We start from the raw sequence: 25419 nt of genomic DNA on the forward strand, positions 1-25419 counted from the left end.
GATGTGTTGAAATTCTCCTAACTGAATAAACTTAATAAATCGTCTAAATCTTTTGAACCCCAGTTGTGTTAGTTGAAGGATTTACAGTGAAAAAAAAGAAAGAAAAAACATTAGAAAAACAAAGCCGACATTCTGGAGATACATGGTTTTCACAGGACACTATGTCACCCAGGTGAATTGTGCTTTTGATTCACAGGAGGATAAATTGTTGATTCACAAAAATAAAAAAAAATTGAAAAAAAGATTGCATCCTTGCCATAAAAGCACATCTCTGCCCTCTTTGCTCTGGTTTATTTAAACAAACATGTTTTGACAAAATGTAGAAACGAAGGTCTGTGCTCATTGAATTTCTCCCTCAAGTCTCCAGATTTCATTCTTTTTCTCATTTATCAACGTAGGAAAAATAAAGCAGCAAAAAGGTTTTAGCTTTCAGCCTGAGGCGTCTTCAGCTAACTAAAATATTTGTGAGGCAGCTAGACACATGTAGCATACCTAACCCTAACCCCAGCTGAGATGGGATACCCAGTAAGCGCAGCATGCATTGTCATCTGACTGAAAATAACGTACACAAAAAAGTTTTTTTCTTTTTTTTTACTTTCCCACCTCCATTATTCAGGTTTTTATGGCAGTTCCATGTAGCCTCTATGTATTTTCCTCTGCTGTCTGCACAAAGATTGGATGAGAAAGTGTTTTTCAGACAGGCTGTCTAAATCACCACGAGCAAGGGAATGAAAAGATTGCGAACAAATTCTGGATTCTACTTTTAGAGAGTGCAATTGCATATTCGCTTACAGTACAGTTTCATGCACATCACATTTGTGTGAACCAGATGGCATGTCAGACTGGTGTGTGTGTGTGTGTGTGTGTGTGTGTGATCTCCCACCTTGCTGGAGCCATTTCTGGCAAGTCAAGATCGAACCACGTAAGGAACTTTTCATCACAGTGTCAGTTAACAATTAGGTTTTTTTTCCTCCCAAGTTTTGCGTTTCTATTATTGTTCTTTTGGAAACTTTTCAACTTTTCACTGTGTGTTCCTTTAACTATTCCTTTCTCACACTTTTCGACCTATTTTCTTCATTTTTTTGTCTGTCTAGCTTTTCTGTGTTTAACTCTGCTTCCCATCAAAACATTGTGTTTCTCATATGGCCACTTGACCTGTTCTCTGCCTATACGGCATGTTTTCGGTCTGTCTATACTCTAGGTATGATACATACATCACTTTTAACATGTCATTTCTGGTTATCTTTGACCACTTGTTAAATATTGAACAAAAACACCCTTTATGTATAATTCTGCTGCGCCCCCGCCATCTTTTGGAAATGAATAAACTTCTAAAAACCTTGATCTAGACCAGCTATTTTAATTGCTTATGAATTAAATAAGGACGTCATATTAGTATGCAGCACCATGTAAGTTACAACAAGGATGCAGTAATAGAAAACCCACTCCATTTCATTCTTCTAATTAAACTTTTAATCGGGCCTTCTTCTTTCTCACTCTTATTTTTTCGCTCCAGACCTCAGCACTTTATCTACCTTGAGGCAAACATGTTACTGCAAAACTGCGGGTTGGAAAATGTATACACAAAATTGACTACAAGTCTGTAACTAGACATTTCACAGTTTTTTTTTTTTCCTGAAGTGATTGGGTTTAGTGTGATTAGCTTGAGAATGGTCTGAGACAGCTTCCTGGTCTGAATTAACATTCAAGAATATAAGCAAACTAGTGATTTTTCTTTCTGGTCAGATTTCTCCTGGAGACACTTTTGGCTGAATTTTTAAAAGGAAATGTTTCTTCTTCCTTTCCCCCCCTATTCTTTTCTTCTCACCCCTGTGGTCTGCTCTTTGTGAGCTGGCGGGGCTGCGAGCCACAGATAACACAATGCGGATATGACACTCCCTGGATATTCCCTCTGCTTTCACTTAGATTTAGATTAGAATGCTGTAGTGGAATCTGACATCAAGGGAGCTACCTATCAAAGACCAAACTCAGCCTGCTCCTCTCTCCCACAGTTTTGCTTTGTAAAATGTTTGGCAAATTAACCAACACCTTGTGCCTTTTGCCTTTTTCTTTTCTTTTCTTTTCTTTTTTTTTTATTACCCCCCCCCCCAACAATGATCAGAATTAAAGATGGCACTGGAACAATTTTTTTTTCACATTAGATTTCATGCATGACTTAGCAAAGCTTTGATCTATTAAACATGAAACTTTCCTTTGCTCCAACTTAATATGACTGTAAAGGTTTTTTTTTGCTTTTGCATTTTAGCATCTTTAGCTTCTGAGTCTGCTCTACAGTATATGCACCATTTTTACTGCCAGCCAACTGCAGCACTAGTGGGTAACAGAATGTGCCATTATGCCATTACCAGACTATTTGTGGACATGCAAGAGGAGCTCATTGATCCTGACCCTGTCACCCAACATAAATTACAGTTTAACCTTCCACACGCTGATGACTCTGAACATGATATAACTGCCCCGGTTTGTGTCTCAAATGATCAGCTGAACTGGACCAAAGGCAAATTCTGCATCCGTAGCCAAAATGCCATAAAAGCGAATGTGAACCCCACTCTTTTTAATGGATCCTGTGAATCATTGGAACACAGGCATTTTTCTTTTTTTAAAGAACTCTGGTTTGTTTATTCCTCAAGTTTAATCTGAATGAAAGATTCACACTGTTAAACTTTACTACAGTTTGGATTTATATACACTTTTGTTCTCCTACATTAATTTGTTCTTTATTTGTTTGTCCTCTCTCCAGGCTAAGGCTTAGGAACCCAACAATATTGGTTTTGGCTGGATTCTGCCTCCTCTGGGACCTGGAAGTAAAAATAGTTTATTGAGGAGTGTGAATTGAATGAAAGAGAGAATTAGCATTTGGTGGTTAAATTGTCAGGATTTTCATTGTTTACAGAAACTCTTGTTATACAGTACATTCCTAGGTGTAGGGAGACAGTAATTTTATTTTTATATTCTTTTCATATCCTTTTTTCCTGCCGTCTGTTAGTATTTCTCATTGATTGCCCAATTTGAATTGGTGGTTCTTTTTAGGGACTTTACAGTATTAGGATGAGGATTGGAATATTTTTCTGTGTGTAATTTGTGTATTGAAAATAGCTAATTGGCCACATGCATTACCTCGGCCAAAGAAAGATGAAAGGCCTGCACAAGCCATTACCTTGCAAGGACCCAATCACCTCCAATATGGCTGTCATAAATTAGCACCAAAACAAAAGCAAACTAATTTGCCTCTTTCAATCCACCGCCACATGCTTTCCCTCTTTTCTCTTCTCTCCAGTTTCCTGAAGAGCCTATCTTGGAAGAGCCATGAGCCTATCTTGGAAGATTTATGAATATGTTAGAATAGCCTGAGCCAACAGTTTTCAAAGTGGTGAAGTGAAAATAAATTAAACTGGCCCTGTAGGCAAGTCGTGCGGAGAGTGATGAATTAGATACTCATTGCTCTGTCGCTCGATGCCTGTCCCTCTTTTCAAGTGAAAAAGCTGCAAACATTACAGGGAAGACAAACAAACATACAGATCAATTAAGCTGTTTTTGAGGACGGACTTGTTGAGAAATTGATTTGAAGGCTCAAGTATATCAGTAAACACAGCGTCCTTGGTTACCAGAGAATCGTTTGCGGTAGAGAAGTCTTTGATGAAAAACATGGAGAGCAAATGTTGGAAGAGCAACAATAAACACACAGAGGCCTTTTTTAATCATCTTTCTCTCTGACGCTCTCTTTAAGCTCTGCGTCATTCGAACACACAAGAAAAAAAAGTCAGGCCTTTTTCACAGTTTCTCTTTTTTTTATACGAACACGGACTGAGACACTATAAAACCAAGACATCCAAATTTATGTGATCATAGTTAAGAACGGGGTAAATCAGGCTGTGTGCCATGGATTGTGATAATGGTGGACTGGAGTTATTGAACCACCTTTTGGCCAGATGGAGGCCTTTATGAAAACATGCTTTTTTTCCTTTTTTTTTTTCCTTTTTCTGGTTGCTCAGAGAACTGATAACACTGGATCATTTTCAAGATGGATGGCTGCACACATTTTTTCACTTCTCTCTAACATGCTGAAACCCCAGTACCTGATGAAATCTTTCCATGTTGACCTGCAGGTCAGCTTTCAATTGGAAGCGGTCAATCAAGAGTGAGTTTCCATTTGGACCAGCATGACCATAAATCTCCTTTTTTCCCTTCCCCTTTTTTTGCCAGCTGCAGGCTGCCATTTCTGCAAGTGCCATGGTTTTCCACTTGCTCTTTTTTCTCTGTCCGACAGACTCTCTTTCATCAATTGATTGGGGGTTTCTTTACTTTTCCGTGCTTTGTATTTAGAATGATCCTTGCAGTTTTGAGATCTCACCAGCATAAACTGTTTTTTGCACACACTTTATGTAACGCAGGACCTGAATTATTGATAAATCAATCTCATGCATCATTTTGGTGTTGTGCCACGGCACAATTAAAAAAGTCGTAATAGCCTATAAAACTTTAGTGTACCATAAGCCCAGTATTAAAAATGTGTAAATACGTCCTCTGCAGTTGACTAAACCTATAATATATGTAAGCATTAAAATTTATTTATGTTTTGAGAGGCAGCTGAAAATGATGTGTTTATGATGCTAGTAAAATGACACACAGTTTCCTATATTTGACAATTTGAGTGACATGTTGCCACACAAGCCTAAAGTGGCCTTGAAAGCTCTGCACATCGCAACTTAAGAAAACACATGCAAGTTCAGAAAACATCTTCATCAATTTGACAGCACATGCGCCGCAAATACACACAGCACAACCGAATGCATAAATGCACTGCAAGTAGCAAAGACGACAACGGAAGTGACAAGTGCAATATTATCTGAATACATGCACACATTTCTGTGTTTGGTTCTGTGGTGTGTATTTGCAGCGAATGTGCTGTCAAATTGATGAAGATGTCTTTGGAGTTTTCTTGTGTTGTGTCTTATTTGCAAGCTGCAGCGTTGAGCTCGCAGGGCCACCGTACATAGCTAAATAGGCAACGCGTAAGCTCTACAGTAGCTTGTGTAATGTTTGGATCTCAGTTTGTGGTTACTGCACAACAGCTTGTTTATGATTCAGCAGATTGTTCCATTTTTTAGGAAAGTGCAACGCAAACATGCGCTTTCCAATACACATAGATTAACATTATTTATGTATTTAGGGATGTTTGATGTAATTTCTGTGATAAATCTGGGCTTTTGATCTGAGCCGTGCACACAGCACATCTTGACACTTTGAGGGCAGTTGTGTCTTTTCTCACTGAAATGGAAATGTCAGAGCTTGTCATACGTCTCTCCTCCCCTCTCCAGGGTTCTTGTAAAACATGTGATTTCTGCAAGAGCCTGCAAAAGGGGTGTGTATGTGTGCGTGCGCGTGAGCGGATGTGTTTCTGCATGTGTTGGTGTATTTGTGTGTGTGAGTGTGTGTGCACATGAATGCGTAACAGTCGTACAATCTCACAAGCCAAGGCCCTAGTGCTACTGCTGTGCTGGGACACATGGCAACACATGATGAAACAGCTTGAACAGTGCGACTGAAGAGCACGAGCAGCCAACAGCAACCACATCTCTAATTACATGCTGAAGCTATCATCTTGTAACACAGCTAATATCCAGCACATTTTGACTATCTCCCAAATTTCAAAATAAAATTAGTACCTTGAAATTGCATACTGTAGACATGTACTTTGAAGGCATCATTCTCAAAAAAAAAAAAAAAATGCTGATGTCCTGCTGTGTTCTTGTGCACAGGGAGGGGAAAAGGAAAAGTAATCACCGACTTAGTTTTCCTCTAACTCCACTTGTGTGTCTTTGTGTCCACTGTACAACACAACTGGCAATAAGTCAGCACCATGGAGAGCTCATCTACCGCTCCAAACTGCCTGCCCTCCTCAATCCAGCAACTGCTTCAACGTGCAATTTCAGCAATTCCTTTTTTTTCCCCTCAGGAGGCAGGAGCAGGCAGCCTTGAATGCCAATACAATTTTTATATGTAATTTATGCTTTTACCATGATTACTGCACCTGCATCTTTGCAGCTTTTTTGTGTTAACAATGAGCAGGGTTTCTTCAAAGCTATATAGGGATATTGTGTGAAAGGCATTGTGTTTTGCGAGTCTTTCTGTTGCGCACAGATACAGTGTGTTCTATCACACATGCATATGCAAGCACTCGTGTTTTAATATGTTCTAGGAAATTGGATTTTCCATTTCTCTGTTGTTTTGCTGTTCCGAATCCATGCATGTCTAAATATTCATGTACCATAAAAAATCCCCAAAAACTACACAGAAAAAAAAAGACTACTGCACTAAAAGGCATGAGAGTATATCTAAGATAGAAACACAGAATAAATACCAGCAACACTTGTCCTACACGCAAATGCTTAAATAAGACTGTGATACAGTACTTTGAGTCGACAGTCCTGTCTGACAACACAAGCTGCTGTCTTCCAGAGTGCTTAGAACACTTATGATAATCTACGATAATCTACTCAGCACAGACACAGCAGCACATTATCCATTTGAATGCTAAGTACACCTCATTCAGAACTTTAAAAAATGCTAACATATTCGGAGACCTGAGAATAGCTCCAGTGGAACATGTTATTCTCTGTCAGGCCCGACACACACACACACTGTCAGAGACCTAAAGCGATTTATGCAAAGAAATGAAAAGTGGATAAATAGCTCCTTTAGCTGCACCTTTACCTCATAGTTGAGAAGGAGGAGCACTCATGTGAAATGGGCCAACGCAGCAAATCTTAAAACTATATGCCCCTACTGTATTAAGTATCCAGGGATCAGCAGGGCAGACTGGGCAGGCCTGGACTGAGGAGAAAAAGCAGTCTTCCAGTTCAGAGTTCTTTGGTTCTGTATCATGGCTGTAACGATAACCTCCAATGGTAATTTAATGCCCCCATTGAAGTAATGCACTTTATTGCACCGGTGGATTAAGTAATGATTATTTTGCGAAATTGCTGCCACACAATGGTCAATTAATCTTTAATGAAACTGTAACTTATGAGGCGGAGCGTGGCATTGCAATAAGCAGGCAACTGCTTGCCAAGGCAGTTACAAGCCTCAGTTGCGGCCTACACTCTCCATCTATCACCATGTAAAAATAGAGCACTCTAGAAAGACACATAATGAAAAGGCAAAGTCACAGTCGCAGACTCTCAGTTTTCTGCATTCATGGAATGTTTGAGGGCCTATATCCTCCAGCGTACGTGAAGAAAATATATCAGCCTCTGATGTATGCAATGAGATTAACTGCCATTTTGAGGTGCTATTTATTTAGAGCAAGCCAGGCATAGGGGTTGCAGAGAATTATGTGCACTGACAGAGCATGAAGTTGGAGGTTATCAAATGGCTGCACGGGAATTCCAATATGCACCTTTCATTTCATCAGTAGCTCTTTAATGATGGTAAGTGCAGCTCCCTTCTCCAATATCTAGTGTTTTCCCCAACAAATACCTGCCTCAGAGTCACATAAACTGTAGCTTTATAGTCCAATCATTCTCAGTGTTTTCACATGTTACTGCACAAACATGGCAAAGCTGGAAAAGTCACAATGATAAATGTTTTTTACTCTGATTAGGTTCTCATTTCATTTTTGGCCCGGGGGCTCCAATTCTCTTACTCATTCCCCAGTGCACTAACAAATGTTGATGGATTTACTTTTATTGCATGACATCATTTCTATACCAGAGTGGGTGGACAAGACATCAAATCTCCAATAGTTGCGTACGTGCTCGGTGGGAGAATGTCGAGGAGAGCAGAAGAGGTGAAGAAACAGGAATGAGGAGAGGGGATCGATGGAGTCAATGGGAGCCAAAGGATGATGGGGGAAGGGAGGGGGGTAAGGCGATTCAAGGGGTATGCGCACGAGTGTGGCGGGAGTAGGAGTGACTGTAATAAAGTAAGACAGACAAGATGTGTACAGAAAACAGAGACATTAGGAGGTAAGAGAGAGGGAGGCATAGAAAGAGAAGAGGGGGAGACATAGTGGGAAGAAGAGACTGGAAACAAGAGATCGCAGGAGTGATAGTACTGACCTGTGTGTCAGTATATCAAATGGTTCCCTCTGCAATATCCCAGCAAAAGTGCATTCATATATAGCAAAGAAAAAAAAGGAATATGTGTGTTGATAGGGTTAGGTAGGTATGGTTAGACAGAATAGAGAAAGAGGGAGGGCGGAGGCACTCTGTGTTATTGTGCACCCGGCCGCTGGCACCAGCACTGTCAGTGAGCAGCGTTGATCCGTGAACTTGCCATCTGGATTCTCCCACAAATCACATTAAAGTTTCAAGCCCAGGAATACATCAAGCTAAATGAATATTGGATCCAGGGGCCGCAGACAGGCCTGATGGAGAAAAAGCCCTGTGCAACCCAACTCTTTTGTGGTCAGACATGATCTATCCATCCCCTTTACTCCCTCCATCCCTCCCTCCTTCTGTTCCCTTCATCACTGATGGGCAGTGGTTCTGATGAGGTGTGGAAAAAGAAGGGAACTGACTTAGATCTAAATAAAGGTATAATGATGTTGGTATAGAGAACATTTGCACAGTGGGGAGTGTAAATGCAGAGGTGTTATTTTAAGTTTAATTTATATAATAATTAAAACATGACTCAACTATTAAATTTAACACTGACAAACATTGCTGGGTTAACAATAACACAATCACAGTATATCTCAATCTCCTTCAAAGGCAGTTTCCATGACGCTCGGTGGATGTTTGTCTCCAGAGCCTAATCTTTGCATACTGCATTAAATACCAGCATTCACTTTTAAATTGCGCACATGTGATCGGTTTAGCCAATAATTGCCACATGCATAATAAGAGATACCGTTTTAATGCATGACAACGCCCTGAAAATGATTCATGTGTATAGTATGGAATTATACGCTTACTTTCCCTTTCATTTCAGCAGCATTATGTTGATTTTGCATAAATGGATTCCTATTTTCACCTTTGGGTGAAAACAATACGTGAGTGGGGGAAATAATGCAATCATTCATCATTCAATAACATGTGAAGTTCTGGTTCCTGGTTGCATATTTTTCTGCTGAAGCACTGTTTGTGCTCAAGTAAACCTATTAAGAAAATATTGCCTCGCCAAGATGCTGTTTCATACAACAAGGAAAAAATCTATTTAGTTCTTTTCCAATCCAGTGGCTTGTAGAGCTAGGGATTTATTTTCCCAGGCCTGGACTGAAGAGAAAGCCTTTACTGTTAGCTCTCCACGCTTCAATTCTATGAGATCCCCAGGGTGAGATATGGATTGGCTCAGAGTCTAAAAATTATTAATACCTTGTCGGTGTTGAGAGTGAAGAGGTACTCTGAGCGTCAGCTTCAAATTGGACTCCAGATTACAAAACCAGTGATTGTCATTAGTGTATAATTAGCAGCATCCTGCAAGAACGAAGCAAATACAAGCATCAACACAGTAAAAAAAACAAAAACAAAAAAAAAACATCCAAAAATAAGAAAATAAAAAATAAACCAGCACAGCACAAAACAGCAGGCATCAATCACTGTTATAGTTTGTCACATCATGAGTGACCCACCACAGAAGAGACAGCTCAAGTTGAACACAGCTTTTAGAAAAATAAATGAGAGCTTATAACACAAAGCAATCTTGGAAGGGCAGTCAACCATTTCACAGCCACTCTTTCTCATTCTGGTAACTTCTTCACACACACAGTGGACCCCCCACTTTCTGACCCCATTCAATGATGTTTATTATACCGTTAAAGATATACTGTTTATGTTGTGTTGTGTGTGGTGAACGCAAATATATGATTTGCCTGTTTTCTTGGTATTCTGCACATTTTTCTGATGATTTTTTTTTCATTAGATCTTGTTTTGAGCTTTTCTAAAGACATATAAAAATCAGATATAGTGTAAAAAAGCATGACAAACGCGCTTTTCTGATTTCTTCTGTGTCCAATTGCTTCATCGATTTTCAATGTGAAGAAAATTGAACAAGCACTTTTTTCTTCAATTATACTTCATATCATATTCTATAAAGTTTTCTTTTACATGCACTATCATTATCCTCCACTAAAACCTCCTATTTTCCTTTGTTGCAGGTCTTCAGGTCATTTTCCCAGAATACCTGCAGGAGAAATTTGTCCAGTCAGCTCTAAGCTACATTATGTGCAATGGAGAGGGAGAGTATGTGTGCCGTAACAACCAGTGCATCTGCCAGTGCGCCGAGGAGTATCCCCAGTGCAACTGCCCCATCACTGACATCCAGATCATGGAGAACACCCTGCTGGGGATGTCTGAGTCATGGGCTGCCTCTTATAAAGACTTTGAGAACTCTGGTAAGACATAAACTTCTACAATCTTTATTTACCATGATGATTATGTAAACAGTATTCGAGAAACAACAATTGCAACTGCATTTAATTTACTTGTATAGCGTTTTTTTTTGTTTGTTTGTTTGTTTTGATTTGTTTTTGTAGAAAGGAACAATTCCTATTATAAAACTCTGGCAGTTAAGGTCATCTCATAGTCTTGCAGTTTTCTTTGTGCTTTCTTTGTGCTTTAAATAAACATGTTTCATAATCTGGCATCTTAGATCTCTCTTGCTCACAGACAAATCTACATAATTAATAGAAACCAAAGCTTTTCTGCAGAAAGAAGGTGTGAAGGTCAAGGTACATGAATCTGCAGAGAATGTTCCCACACTAAATACAAGGGTTCAGTTCCTGTTTCAGACCAGAGATAAAAATTGATTTCCTCATGTCTAATATGCATTGTCAAAAACAAGAAAGAAATGTAATTGATGTACAGTATAGAGTTTTGTTATGCATAATATATAACAAAGACAGATTTCATAATGTCAAATGCTTGAATGTCATGGCAAGTAATAGTCTCCCCTATGCAAATTTTTCGCTGAATGCAAATGCAGACACTACAGGGGACAGCAGAATACTGGGCAGGGTGAGGACAAGCACACAACTGTGCCCAGCTGGTACATGGCAAGGCACCTTGCTCTATGTATTATTGATGTGATATACAAGTGTCCCAATAAAACCTGCCAGCAACAGATAAATATATTTATGGCCCATAGAGAAGGAAAGTTAATGCGAGTCATGGAGGTCACTGAGTGCAGCACATCTGTGAAGGGGTGCTTGAAAATGAAGTGCGTGTAAAGAGGCCAAAGAGGGATTTATTTAAATATATAACTGGCCTGAACTGCAGGTCCAAAATGCAATTTACACACTAACCAAAAGAAGAAATAGAGGAATCGATAGCTCTCTTAGTGTCAGAGAGTCTGTGTGGGGGGTGCTTAACCAAAGTTTTAAAGCTTTGTCTTTAATTTAAAGAACGGACAGCACAATTTCCTTGATTTATATACTTATAGCAGATCTAAAAACCTTAGAATATAATATTGTATTCTATAATTCACACTACGTGCCTGTAGGTGCATGTAAAAACGGGGGTGATAATAAATTCAACATGTACTTACTCCAGAGGGATGTGCTGTGGACTTGCCAAATTGACATTAACAGCTTTTTATGTTGTGTGTGTCATGTGTGACTGTATAGTGATGTTTTTTTTCTCACCTCAGCCTACTTAGCATTCCAGTGACTCACTATGATTACACCAACGTTGGAGTGGGGCTTTAATGTCTTAAGTGGAGTACAGTACGTTGGCAAAGTCAGCACTGATATGAGGTCTTTATACAGGGGTGGTGGTGGTCGTGAGGGGGGGCTCACACTTATGATTGGGCAGGTAACCACTATTATTACCAAAGTGAAATGCTAAGAAAATGAGATACATGCTGTCAAGAGACTTTTCTGCTGCACATGGTAATTATGTTCAGAAGCTCCTCTACAAAGACTCCTGGTTTCCTCTTGGGAGAAACTTTTGGCCTAGTCTGTTACTTTTAAAAGGAAGGAAAAGAGGTGGTTTGATTTATCATGACTGATATTAGCATCCTCCACTCCCACAGATAATGTGCATGATTTCCCACTGTAGTGAAAATTACCACATGTCAGCTGGATGTTCTTTTGACTTCGTTTTTTTTGGGGGGGAAAAGTACTAGACACCTCAAGATTGCTAGATAGTCTGATTGGTTTGGTGAGTGCTACATCCTTTTCTTTCCCTCTTCATTTTTTTTATTTTTTTTTTAAATGTAACATTTTGTGTTGCATAGTTACAACATAAATGTTGATGGTGACTGAGTGGAGTATGGGTATGGAGAGGCAACAAATTGTGATGTAATGGCACACGGGGCGAAGTGGAGTTACACTGAGAGCTGTAATCTTTAGATAAGGTGTTCTGGGTGACTTGTGATAAGAGTCATTCAAGGAGACTGTGTGGACTCTTTGGAATCTGTGTCATGGAAGGGGATCCTTAAAGGCTTTAATGCTTATGTGAAAGGACTTGGCAACTATTGACCTGGCATTGGGCAGCGACTTGATAATGGATTTTTCTTTTAGTGAGGGGAATCAGATAATTCAGAATATTGGGCACAGAAGACACCCGGCTTTTCGAGGATAAGGGAGAAGGCGGTGCTTGACATCACTGAAAACTGGGTGGAGGAATATGGCAAGTTCAAAACAGGGGAGGAGAAAGAATCTGGCTTCTTTTGAAGAAAAAGGGGAAGGGAACTTTTGACATGCCTGGAAGGGGAGTGGAGGAAATTCTGACATTTCTCGGCTGCGGCTGAGAAAGAGCTCTGAGCTCTGTGGTTAATGCTGTTAAACTGTCTTGCATAGGTCTGTAGGCGGGTACTGGCATACTGTACAGGTCTTTACATGTCTTCACTATGAGGATCTGGGTGTGAAGAAGCTTCGCTTTCTCTCTGAGAGTATTTGTGTTGTCATTTCCTCCACAACAAATATTATTTACCCTTGGGGGTTTTATACACTGATATATACTATATATTTGACTGTGGACAAAGCAGACAAAATCTGCAGTCAAAGTAGAGGCTGTTGTATTGATGAGGCTACCTTTGAGCTTGACCGCTGCCATTGCTTAGGAGACATTTTCTGCATCTGCAATTGTTGACTTATTATTTCTAATGATGTGCTTAAATTTATCTTCAGAGACAATAATGAGCAACTCTGAGTCAGGACTCATTTAATTAGCGCTCCAAATAAAAGATTTCTTGTCCTTGTGCATTTTCTATTGGAGTTTCAGAAGCATCTTCACGTCCATTGTTGCTAAAAAGAATAATTGGAGTTAGTGTTGAAAACAAGGGTCAGCGAGCTGGGCTCACGTGTTGCCCAGGGAGGAGACAAGCACGAATGATCAGAAGCAGCGAGTGGAACACAAGGATAGTGATCTGCACCACTAAGAACAAATTTGCTGCTCCTCAACAAGTGTGTGGGAGTACGGAACAAGAGGGCATTTATTGCTCCCAAGGTCTTAATTCTCCCCACAATAGATGCAACTCGAACAAGTAAACCAGGTACATTCAGCTGGATGTTATGTGAGCAACCTGTGACAAAGGTGGGTCAGGAGGATTCTGGGTACTCACTGACCTCACGGCCCCGTCTGAAAATATAGAAATATACAGTACTTTCTTCTCTTCTCGTTCGTTTTGAAGTGAGAGGGATGTAGAGTCCCTGGCCATTTTGTAGTGAACCACAGACAAAACTTTATTGATTATCACATTTTGCTCACAACAACAATTTTATGTCCTCCTGCCACATAAACTGAAAATGCATATGAAAGCACTTTCCTTTGCAATTATTTTCTTATTACATTGTCTCCCCCTGTCTGCACAAACCTTTCTGAAACATCAAGAGAAGAGGGCAATGTACAATGCTTTATTTTACTATTATTTTTAATGGACTCCTATAATTATAGTCAATCTATCTGACTGCCTGCCTGCCTGTTTCTTTATATTACTTAAAACATGGGCTCTAGACTGTCATATTGGTAGTTGCAGCATTACATTTTCAATAGATTGTTTTAAATAAATGTTTTTATTTTAGTTGGAGACTAGATGTTAACACATTCAAGAGTTTTGTCACACACCAGTGTGACTCCTGCGCACAATATGGTGCTTGTTTATAATTCTACCCAGGATGCTTTGTGAGATTATTGTTGAACAAATAAATGAGTGTTTGTTTGTTTGTTTTTTTCTAAAATAAGCCCACTCGAAAACTTCATTGCAATTTACCTCTCAGACCAAGTCTTGCTTGGTCTTACTAAGAGCAGCAATATCCCCTTTCCCTAACTCAGCACTTTCTATGTATTAAAGTTAAATAAATCCACATTTTAATCTGCCACTTCTTCTGTCACACCACCACTCACCCCTCCCACTTGGTGCCTCTATGTTTTGCAATCCGCCCTCACTCCATCTCTCTCTGTTACACAGATGAGTTCAAGTCCTTCCTGAAGAGGCTGCCCTCCACTCACTTCCTGCCCATCGGCAGTGTGCATCTCCTATGGGGCAGCGACTGGGACCTGCAAGCCCGCTACAGGCTCCTCCAGAGTTCCCTGGAGATTCAGCGGCTCAAGATCCAGCGCACCGCCCGCAAGCTTTTTGGCCTCAGCATCCGTTGTCACCACAACCCCAACCACCAGATGCCTAGGGAGAGGTGGGTAGAAATACGACCTCTACATCATGACGGAAATTGGATGTGGATTTACTCTGCAATATAAACCAAAGCTTTGCTTAGCCAAGTGCTGGAAAGGCAAATGTGAAAATGCATCCCACAGAGGAGCGATGTCTTTCAAGGAATTTTTTTTTCTCTGAGATGATGTGTAGGGGTCTATATTGATTGTTAGCTCTTGAAGCATGCACAGTAACTATGTCATCCATTATATATTTCAACTTATGGTTCTGTTGTTTCTGTCCATCAAGTCAACTTAGTGCTGAGGCTTGCACATGCCTAAAGCACTCTTGCTCACTCTTGTATTTCATAGTGCAGTCTGAAAAGAAAATGTAGCTGTGGGAGTTTTCTTGATAGGTCATTGCACACATCTGTCACCACCTACTGCAGTTGCAGCTTAAGAGCCTTGCTGTGGATGTGCCGTGGTGTCAGCACCGCCTGAAATGCCACGAATTTCCCCATTCGCTCTCGCAAATATCTGAAAACACTATGCAAAATATGCCATATAAGTTTCCGACTGCCACATGAAACACCCCTAAAACTGTTCCATGTAGGGGATGTCACCATGTAAATGGAATCTGAATCTGTAAAATATTCATTTAAGTGGTCTGAAAATGAGCAGTTGTGAACTGTCACTGACAGAAAAGGAGCACACCCACATTTGTGTGAGAGTTGGCAAAGGTTTATTCTGAAGTGTTATCAAAGAGCCGCAGTATGCGCTTCCTCTTCCATGGAGTACACATCAAGGGTGCCTGATGGCACTGGAAATAAGAGCAGCATGTTTATTTGCTTGCTTGTGTGAGACGGCTTTGCATCAGATGGAGGACTTGTTTGTTTTCATCACCACTGTGTGCATGAGAGTGTGCTTGGCACACGCATGTGTGAGTGGTCTATACCTTACACAGGGGTTATGAACTTGCTTCTATTTTATTGTAATGTTTTCTTATTCCTGAATTATTTTGTGTAATTCCAACCAAAGTCCCATCATGCCCTTTTCTTTGTGTGTTATGAAAAGTAATGGGTAGGAGCAATTAAACTGAAAATCTTCAGATTCCTTCTTTTAGACCTAAAATGTTAGGAAAATACAGCCCCTGAGTTGAATTTTCCCGGAATAGTCCTTTAAAGGTTTGTGTGTGATTACTTATTTCTGTTTGTCAACCGCTTCCCATTAGTCAGCTGCATTACTGTCTACCTGTGTTTTCCCTGTGCCTGATTCAAGACAAATGAATCCCTAACATCAGCAGGGACTCTCCTCACTTCTCCTCTGGGTAGCATATAACAGCTGATCAAAGGATGAGGGAATTGAAGCAAAGCTGAAGGCCCATAAAGCATCAGCCCAAGTGTTTTCAAGGTGTGTGCCAACAACCTCAGGGAGGCCTTCCAGCACATCTTCAACCTGTCAATGAGACTGCAGAGGCAGAGAGTCTGCTGATGATGATGTGAAAAACATCTTGCCTGGCCCCAGTGGCCAAGAATGGGCACACCAGGGTTCTGAATGACAGCAGGCCAGATCCCTTGTGAGGGACCATTTGGATTCTCTCCAGTTCATACATCAGGCCCACAATGGGAAGGATGACATTGTCATCCAGCTGCTATTCTGTGCATACTCCCACTTGGAGAGTCACTGTGGAAAATCATGTTCATTGACTTCTCCAGCGGTTTTAACACAATCCAGGCTCCTCTACTGGGAGAGATCCGCTGAGCTATGTATGTAAAAGCCCCAGTGGTCACTTGGATCACAGCTTACCTCACTGGCATGCCACTGTTTTTAACACTACTCGGCTCCATGTTAGATCAACAAGTGGTAAATGCATTGGCTCCTAAGGGTCTGTACTATCTTGCTTGTTTTAAACCTGAATATCATAGACTTCAGGGACCATTCAGAACCAGCCTATCTTCAGATGTTCTACTTTGAGTTTCAGTGTATCAGTTTAGAGTGGGTGGAAGGAGAAATGCAGAGAGGTGACAAAATAAGTAAATACTTGAAAAATGAGTGGAGAAACAAGATGACAGAGCCTCCATCCACAGAGCCCAAGAGACCACTGAAAGGTTTGATGAGTGAAAATGATGTGAATCATAACATCTCAACCCCATTGAATAGCTATGGGAGATTTTAGATCAATGTGTCAGAGAGGGCTCTTCACCACCATCATCAAAACACCGTACAAGGGAATAACTTTTGAAGAATGGTGTTCATCCCTCCAGTGGAGCACCAGTGGTTTGTAGGATCAATACCAAGGTGCGCTGAACCTGTTCCATTGGCACACGGCAGCACAACTTACTAAGGCACTTCATCTTTCTGTAGTTACATTGACTCTGAAAAGGGAGTCAAGGTAACCAACACACCCAGAGTATTGATGGTTCATAAAGTCAACCTTCAGATTCATTAAATCCAATAAGAAAGCTCTGTAGTTTTTGGAAGTGCTGATATGAAATACGACAATGGGACACAAAGAGAGCTGTGTCTTTGTCATGGCTGCAAGGTTGCTAAGCCTATCTTTTTCAATGTACTAGAAAGGTAATAAGAAGAATGTCTAATGTCAACACAACACCGGTATCAATATTCTAGTCAAAAACATCACAATGTCAATAAGTCGGTTAGGTTTTGAAGTCAACTCCATTTTTATTCTGAACCACAATTAAATTCAGTCCGGTGTCTTCATGATGTTATATTGATGTGTTATTCCAAAGGAAGCTTTTGCTTATCCTTTGTTGCCAAGACAACCTACTGTAGATAAGACAGCTAATTCACTCATTGAGGTGAGTTGGGTCTCACAAGCAAATGTTTATTTCATTTCATCTGAGTGACCTACTAGCTATTCCATTACCCACATCTATCATGCAAACAGTGTTAGTGCAGGTATATCTGTGAATGTGTTTATAATGCACTGTACTATATTCATAACTGATTTAAAAATAGAGGAAATGTCCAGCGGTACTGTAATATATATTCAGAGGTAATGCATTCTGAATAGGGCAGGTCCTCTTTAGTGTCATTTCATTTCTTACGTCCAACCCTATCAGGACATCCATATTATTGTGGTCTTATTGCGTTTTAGTTTAATTAAATTATGGATGCAAAATGGAACAAGGGGGAATATGTTTATTGCTCAGTGCAATTATTAAGATGTAAACTTGTGTTATCAGGTCAAACTAATCCAAAAAAGATTTTAAGTTTTAAATCCCGTTGGCCCTTCACCATTGCATATTAAATGAGGCCGGTCAATAAACATATTTACATCAGGTAATGAAAGGCCAGCACCAGATCCTTTGTTGGCTGTCCGTAATTACAATAGCATATCTCGTTATCATTTTGTGTGTGTGTGCGTTTACCTCACCACAAGCCATCCATCCATTCATTACGAGCATCGTAAATTCTTGCTGTGAACACTCACTGCAGCAACTGTGTGGAAACTTTATACGTGAACTCTATTGGATTTGCTATTGCATTTCCTGTAATGAGTATAGCGGCTTGCTTCAAGTAGAATGAACATAGCAGTTTGTCTTTGGTGTAAATGATTAATAGTGACAGATATGACGCAGCATCACTCCCAGCCAAATCATTTGCATTCTGGCTATGCATTGGCTTTAATTATTCATATTCAAAGTCAAGTATATTTACAAATATGATGGTACCCTTCATATGATGAATTAGCTTGTCCTAATTTAAATGGATTTTGATGTGACACTACATTAACAGGTCTTACTTTTCAACCTTTTGCTTATGCACATCCTGACCAGCTATTTAGTTTTGTCTTGTAAATGGAATCATCAAAAGTATGGGACACTCTCACATTGTTATTGTGCCTTTAAAAAATGTATGGCCCATCTGCTTTTTCTTTTCTGTACTTTTCCAGTGGCAGACTCCTCTTTTCTGCTCTGATGTTCTCTTTCTCTCTTTTCTAGTCCTTGTGCCTAGATAGGGAGAAGCTATGATGCATGTTATCAGAGTACCAGGGCTGTTTGATGCCCTATTAAAAACACAGAGCAAACACAGAAACCAGCGTCCATTTCAGCGTGTTTTCATTTAATTTCCTATGTCGAATCTGAGCCAAGCCAGCGCTTCAGATGGAAACAAATAAGGCAAAAAAAAAAGAAAAAAAAAACTGGCTGCATGGTGTACTCAACTAGCTTATTGAGGGAGGCAGTTGTTTGACAGAATATACAGTATATCAGTTCAGTATTTCAGACTAGATATTTCAAGAGTTAATAGATTCCAATAGATTAGATATAAAAAATAGATTCATTTTGACTGGGCCTGTGGCTAATTTAATAATGAATAGCCAATAAAAAATAATAGGGATCCTTTTAATGTTTGAGACAATTTTATAAAACCTCACAAATTGAAGTAAGTAAGTTATGCTTGGCAACTGTGGTGGACACCATCAATCCAATTGAGACTGACTGACGGTTTATTAAAAATCATTTTAAATATACCATATTGTCTGTATTTTTAGATTTTTGTCACACAATTAATTCTTGGTGAAATGGAATTCATGGACACATGAATTCCTTCAAATTAAATAATTCATTGCAGACAAAATATAAAATAAACATAAATAGTTTGGAAGGTGTGAGAGTTGGTTACATCAGTGGTGTATACATGTGCAATGTGGTGAGAGGTGTTGTAAGGTGTAGAAACAAACCAAAGGCCAAACAAAACAGAATGGGGTTGTGGGCAGGAGCCATGCTGAAGGCTGGGCCTTAGGGGAGCACTGGGCCCAGGTGTTCTAGATCTAAGTGAACCTCAGAATCAGGCTCCTTTGACACCAATGAAAGAAAGAAAACGTACAAATTCACAAACACACACACCTACCTCTGCAGCCAGGCTGGTGAGGGGTCTGGTTGTGGTTTATGTCTAAAAGCTTTAACACCTGGCCAAATGTGTGACAGAGAGAAATTTGCACTGGTTAGATTTTGGGACGCCAAACAGAAATGAATCCAGACAAGGCCTTTACAACAGCTTTAGTTGTTATTGACCGCAGTGGATAAGCAGCTGGATATCCAGTACCCTCCATAAGAAGATATTTACAACCAGATTTAGAGCCACACAGTCTACAATGAGATGTTCAAGTGGTTCACTTACAGCAGTAACAGCAAGCAGTGGAGCAGGCTTAATGCTCTGGCTCCGATTCGGCTTTCCAGTAAACCGACACACGACAGGTTTTAATGCACAAGGAAACATCTTTTTTGCTGAATCCTGGGCCTTTTCATCTGTCCTGTGCAGCACTGGGCCTAGGTGCCCCAGATCAGACTGGGCTTCACAATCACACACACACATACAGTACAAACACTGAATGGACACAAGCCATTTTAATACACCTTCTGATTCCTTTTGGGTGTCAGAATTGAAAAGTCAAATGCTTGTGTTTCACCACCACATGCATTTGAAGCACACCTGTGGGAAGGAACATGATGTGCGTACCTTCGAGGCAGCGACTTTTCTTTTGGCCAGTTATGTAAAATGCACGCTCGTTTGCTGGCTCAATAAATATTACAACAGTGCCCAGAAACTACTGTAGCAGCAGACCAACTAGCTAATGTAAGCATAGCAAGTAAGTATGTAGCTATACAGCTCAGAGCAAGACTGTCATGGAGGACAGTTGCTGCTCTGGCTCCCTCATGGCTAATTAAAACAAAACTGCAAAATACGGTAGGAGTGATGCATTGAGCTCACGTTGCCCCCTGAAAGTAATAACAACGCTAACAAATTTTTGTTGGAGGTGTTTCTATTCAAATGTTTCACCATGGTATGTACTGTAGTAAACCTAGTGTAGGTACATCTCTGCTTGGTAGCTCCTTTTTATATTTATGCTGGAGTGGACAGCAAACACAAGCTGGAGAGAGATAACATGATACATCCATCTCTCTGAAGACTCTCTGGGCTAAACTGCAACACTGCAGTGGAAAGTGATATAAAATCACAAATACTCTGCCTGCACCAGGAGATTAAGACATTTCATCTCTCAGGAAGAGCCAGAAGTAGATAGCACACATAAGCAAACAAGCTCAAGAAATAGCAGCTCCACATGAGTACAACAAAATACATGAAAAAATTCACATCTGAGGGTAGTTTATATTTAAGAGTTGCCAGCTCTCGTGGTTTTTGGCATGAGTCAGAGGCTTTCAGGCTCTCTCACAGTCTGTAATGTCATGTTGCAAACAAATATCATGGCAAACAAAAACCAAAGTATACAACCAAGACGAGGCACTTTCTATCGCACAAAAATATTTGCAGAGCAAGATAAAAGAAAAGAAAAAAAAACACATTTGCAATGCAAATCTTAAAACAACAATTCCACTCAAAGGACACTGAAGACATAAGCATTTGTTCACAGACACAATTTCTTACACTCAAATCAAGGCACTGGACAGAGAAAAAGAAAATTCATAGTCTCTGACAAATAAAATGAGATCAGCATTATCTATTCTGTTTCTCCTCCACCAGATTACATATGAAGAGACATGTCCCTCTCCAGTCCACCTTTGTTCATAGAGACAACAACCAACTGACCTGTGCAAAACAAAAACTTTGCCAGTGAAAGTTGGCAAAATTCAGACGTACTAAATCAAAGATATGGCTATAAGTAGATTAATTAGAGACACTACACTTCATCTTTGGCAGATAAATAACACCTTTAAATCCTCTTGTATGAAGTTATGTTCTTTGGAATATTATCAAGGTTTCATCGTTTCTTTTCCTTTTCTGAACTTTGAAGCATTAAAAGAAGTTCCTGAAAAAACCTATCACTGTAAATTATTCAGGCTGGGCTGCACATGATATGCAGGATGTGCAGCACCAAGTATCCTTTTTTTTCTCCTGGACTTCAGTGATTAAATCTCTTTTCTTCTACTTGATATATTTAATGTGGCTATTGATATTCTGGTGTTGCACCAATTATTAATCATGCAAGTGTCTCTCTGATACACTAATTGTGTTTAGAACAAGACTTGTACAGACAGGTCAGCATAATGGATGCTGATAACAAGATACTGGTTTACCCCTCCAGAATAATCTATTTGGATTATGTCTCAGTTTTATGGGAACTGACATACACATCCACACAAACACATACAGCCATTTATGTGTAGAGATTATTCCAATGGTCATTCAGGTAGGATAACTTGTCGATTTGCTCCTAAATATATTGTTTTAATGCAGTTACTCTATTTTCAACCCCATTCCTCATTATAGCTTCAACATCACTTGACTCTTTTGAGAGAATTCTCTCCTTCGTGGTGGTGGTGCAGTCCACCCCCCCCCCAAAAAAAAGAAGTGTTGTGTTATGCTGACGACATACTCTTACACATTTCAGAGCTTCTTAAACTCTTTAAGGCTGCAAAATTGGTCACATCATTTATTTATTTATTTTCTTTAACGTTATTAATAAACCATTATCAAAAATTCCCATGACTTATACAGTGCTGAATTATGAATGGTTGGTAAAACACTACATCTGCTTTCGGTCACTTTCTGTGCAGAAAATGTAATATTCATTAAAACACAACTATTTGTCAAGAACAAAAACACTCTGGGAGATTTATAATAGTAACCAAAACCCATTCTCGCCTGCCAAAAACAAGGGGCCAATCAGAGTTAAGAAGCTATTATTATTCTGAGTGCAAGGAAATTGTGTTTTTTCTCTCCCTCTCTTTTTTCTCTCAAGCGGTCCCTGCATCTACATCTGTAACATTGGTCCAACCAAGAATTTCAAACAGGACACTCAAGTGAAAGAGAAAGAAGAAATGGAACCGAGAAACAGCATTACAATTGAGGATTTTTGAATAACAATAGACAATATTGAAATTACCACAGTGATTTAAGTCAACAGTACTACAATTTACAGATGGAGTTCCGCCTTTCATTGTCCAAGACTAAAAGACAAAGAATTACTGCTGTTGTCTACTTTATGTTGATATTTACAATTCCATAAATGCTGGCCTCAAATGCCTGTATAATATTCAGGAGAAGATGTCCGGATATAAGATACTGGAAACTGTAGCACACCATCACTTTGTCCCATCAGTATGAAGCCAGGGTTATTAGTGCATTTCCACTGTCCTCTATAGGTGATCTGTTCTGGGCTCATTTTGGGTATAGCTTGGGGCTTTCTGGCCTGCTGAGATGTCATCCATCATAGTTAATGTTTAAGTTCATTAACATGTCAAGCTAACCTTGGCTAGACCTCCTCTCTAAAAAAATCAGGATTCAGAATTAACCTCCTATTGTCAGAGAAGAAGTTCCAGGACTGTCAAGATGACAAGAGAAGATGCCTTAGGGGAAATGAAGAGACAAGATAAGAATAGCAAGTAATGTCTTCCACTTGAGTGAAATAACCCAACCCTTCTTTCTTGAAGGGAGGAAATCATCCTCTCCACTATCCTTGTGAAATGTTTTTCGTTTGGTATTCCTGCCACCATTAACAAAGTGCTGTTCACATTTTTTTTATTTGTTTTATATAAGTCAGCTTACTAACCCTTTATCCTACTTGAGATTGGTACATCAGAATTATCTTCCCAAAATCACTTCACAGCAGGTTTTATACTCGAATATTAAATTAGATGTAATTTCTATCTGACCACTATTAATGCTTCTATCCCATTTTTTCTCTTCTCCTTTTGTAGGTCTGTGATGCAGTGGCTCAACAGGGTTCAGTCCTTCCTGTACTGCAATGAGAATGGGTTCTGGGGGACCTTCCTGGAGAGCCAAAGGACATGCGTGTGCCACACAGGTGTCACCCTATGCCAGCGACCCATCCCTTGTGTCATAGGAGGCAACAACAGCTGTGCCATGTGCAGCCTCGCCAACATCTCACAATGCGGCTCCTGCAACAAGGGCTACAAGTTGTACCGTGGTCGTTGTGAGCCCCAGAATGTGGACTCGGAACGTAGTGAGCAGTTCATCAGCTTTGAAACTGATCTGGACTTCCAGGACCTGGAACTCAAGTACCTGTTACAGAAAATGGATTCACGACTGTATATTCACACTACTTTCATCAGTAATGAGATCCGCCTGGAGACATTCTTTGACCCGCGATGGCGAAAGCGCATGTCCCTGACTCTGAAAAGTAACAAAAACCGGATGGATTACCTCCACATGATAATCGGTCTGTCGATGAAGATCTGCCAGATGCGAAATAGCAGTATTGACCCCATGTTCTTTGTTTACGTCAACCCATTCAGTGGCAGTCACTCAGAAGGCTGGAGCATGCCGTTCGGTGAACATGGTTACCCTCGCTGGGAAAAAGTGCGACTGCAGAACTCCCAGTGCTTCAACTGGACTCTCCTGCTGGGCAACCGATGGAAGACCTTCTTTGAGACGGTTCACATCTACCTACGTAGCCGTGCTAAGATCCCAACCGGTCTACGCAACGACACAGGACAGGGCCCAGTGGACCTTGCAGATCCCAACAAGCGCCAGATCTACATAAAAATATCTGATATCCAAGTGTTCGGCTACAGCCTGCGCTTTAATGCCGACCTGCTCCGCAGCGCTGTGCAGCAGGTTAACCAGTCGTACACACAGGGAACTCAGTTCTACTCATCCTCATCCGTTATGCTCCTGCTTCTGGACATTAGGGATCGGATTAACCGCCTAGCCCCTCCATCTGCCCCTGGCAAACCCCAGCTGGACCTCTTCTCTTGTATGCTAAAGCATAGGCTCAAGCTCAACAACAGCGAGATGATTCGAGTAAATCATGCTTTGGACATGTACAGCACAGAGATACTAAAACAATCAGATCATCTGACTGCTAAACTCTGCTGAACATTACACTGAAATAAGGACAGCAAACTAAACACAAACAACCCAACAAATGAACTATAAGGGGATATTAATCTTAATTTTGTTTTCTCTTTTTAATTTTGGACCTTTTCTGCCTTTTGATGTAATATTAACTTTGTAAGCAGAATTCTTAAAGAGAAAAAGGAAAAAGGCAGTGATGAAAAGCATTTCAGGCGGATAAAGAAGATTAATGGAACCACTATAAGGACTGTATCATATTTGTCCCAGCATGTCTGTCATTCCCTAAAAGAACTTAAAAGAGAGAGTGAAAAAAAAGAAATATTAAATCTATGTACTGGTGAAAAAGAGGCCTTGATTTTACTCTGAGGGATCAAAGGTTATATCTGAAACTGCCATTCTTTACTGAGAAAAAAAAAAAAAAACATTTTTAAAGGATAATGACATAACACAAGGGCAGACCAGATATCCTTTTATTTCAGCTAATGTGCAAAATATTTCAGACATAACGGACAGTTTAATATTAAAGATGTTTATACATTGTAAGGATTAAATAGCCCTAGAGAATAAGTAGTCAACACATTACTTATAGACTCTTTATTCCATTTCAAACCCACAGTGGATCTACATTGCTCTTTGTGAGTTATGAGGCACTCTGTCATTGTTTTGACACATAAGGCACACAGCAGGGCAGTAATGGATAGTCATGTCAAATAACAAAAGCCAGCTGTTTATATATACATATATATGTGGGTGAATGTGTATGTATGTGAGTGTGCAAGTGTGCACATACTTTTTTTTTGGCTTGATGCTTATTGCTGTTCGTTAATTGAATGTGTCATTTGAGATTGACTCCAGTCTAAGCTGAATCTTGCATTTGGAGCGCTTCTTCCCGTGTTTGAAATTCAAGCTGTGTTTTTCACAAGGCAGTACCTCCTGGTGCGTGAGTGCAATATTGTGGTCTGAAGATTTAACAATCAATGCTATTTTGTACAGCTTTGCAAAATGTACATGTTGTGACTGCTGATTTGTGGAGCTTTTCAGCACCAAGAGCAAAATGTAAACA

At 40.0% G+C, this 25419-nt stretch overlaps 1 protein-coding gene across 1 annotated transcript in view; it reads left to right on the top strand.

The window, feature by feature from the left end:
* Positions 1-24675, top strand: part of brinp1 (bone morphogenetic protein/retinoic acid inducible neural-specific 1) — a 103813-nt gene extending 79138 nt beyond the window's left edge. Inside the window, exons 6-8 of the mRNA XM_085793308.1 lie at positions 10121-10357; positions 14374-14596; positions 23237-24675. Coding sequence (XP_085649434.1) covers positions 10121-10357; positions 14374-14596; positions 23237-24377 — 1601 coding nt within the window. The 3' untranslated portion in view covers positions 24378-24675. The remainder of the gene's footprint in view (positions 1-10120; positions 10358-14373; positions 14597-23236) is intronic.
* The last annotated feature ends 744 nt before the right edge of the window (positions 24676-25419 follow it).

This window comes from Trachurus japonicus, chromosome 12, assembly GCF_045865225.1.
Source record: "Trachurus japonicus isolate A0001 chromosome 12, Traja_1.0".
NCBI classification, from domain to species: Eukaryota; Metazoa; Chordata; class Actinopteri; order Carangiformes; family Carangidae; genus Trachurus; species Trachurus japonicus.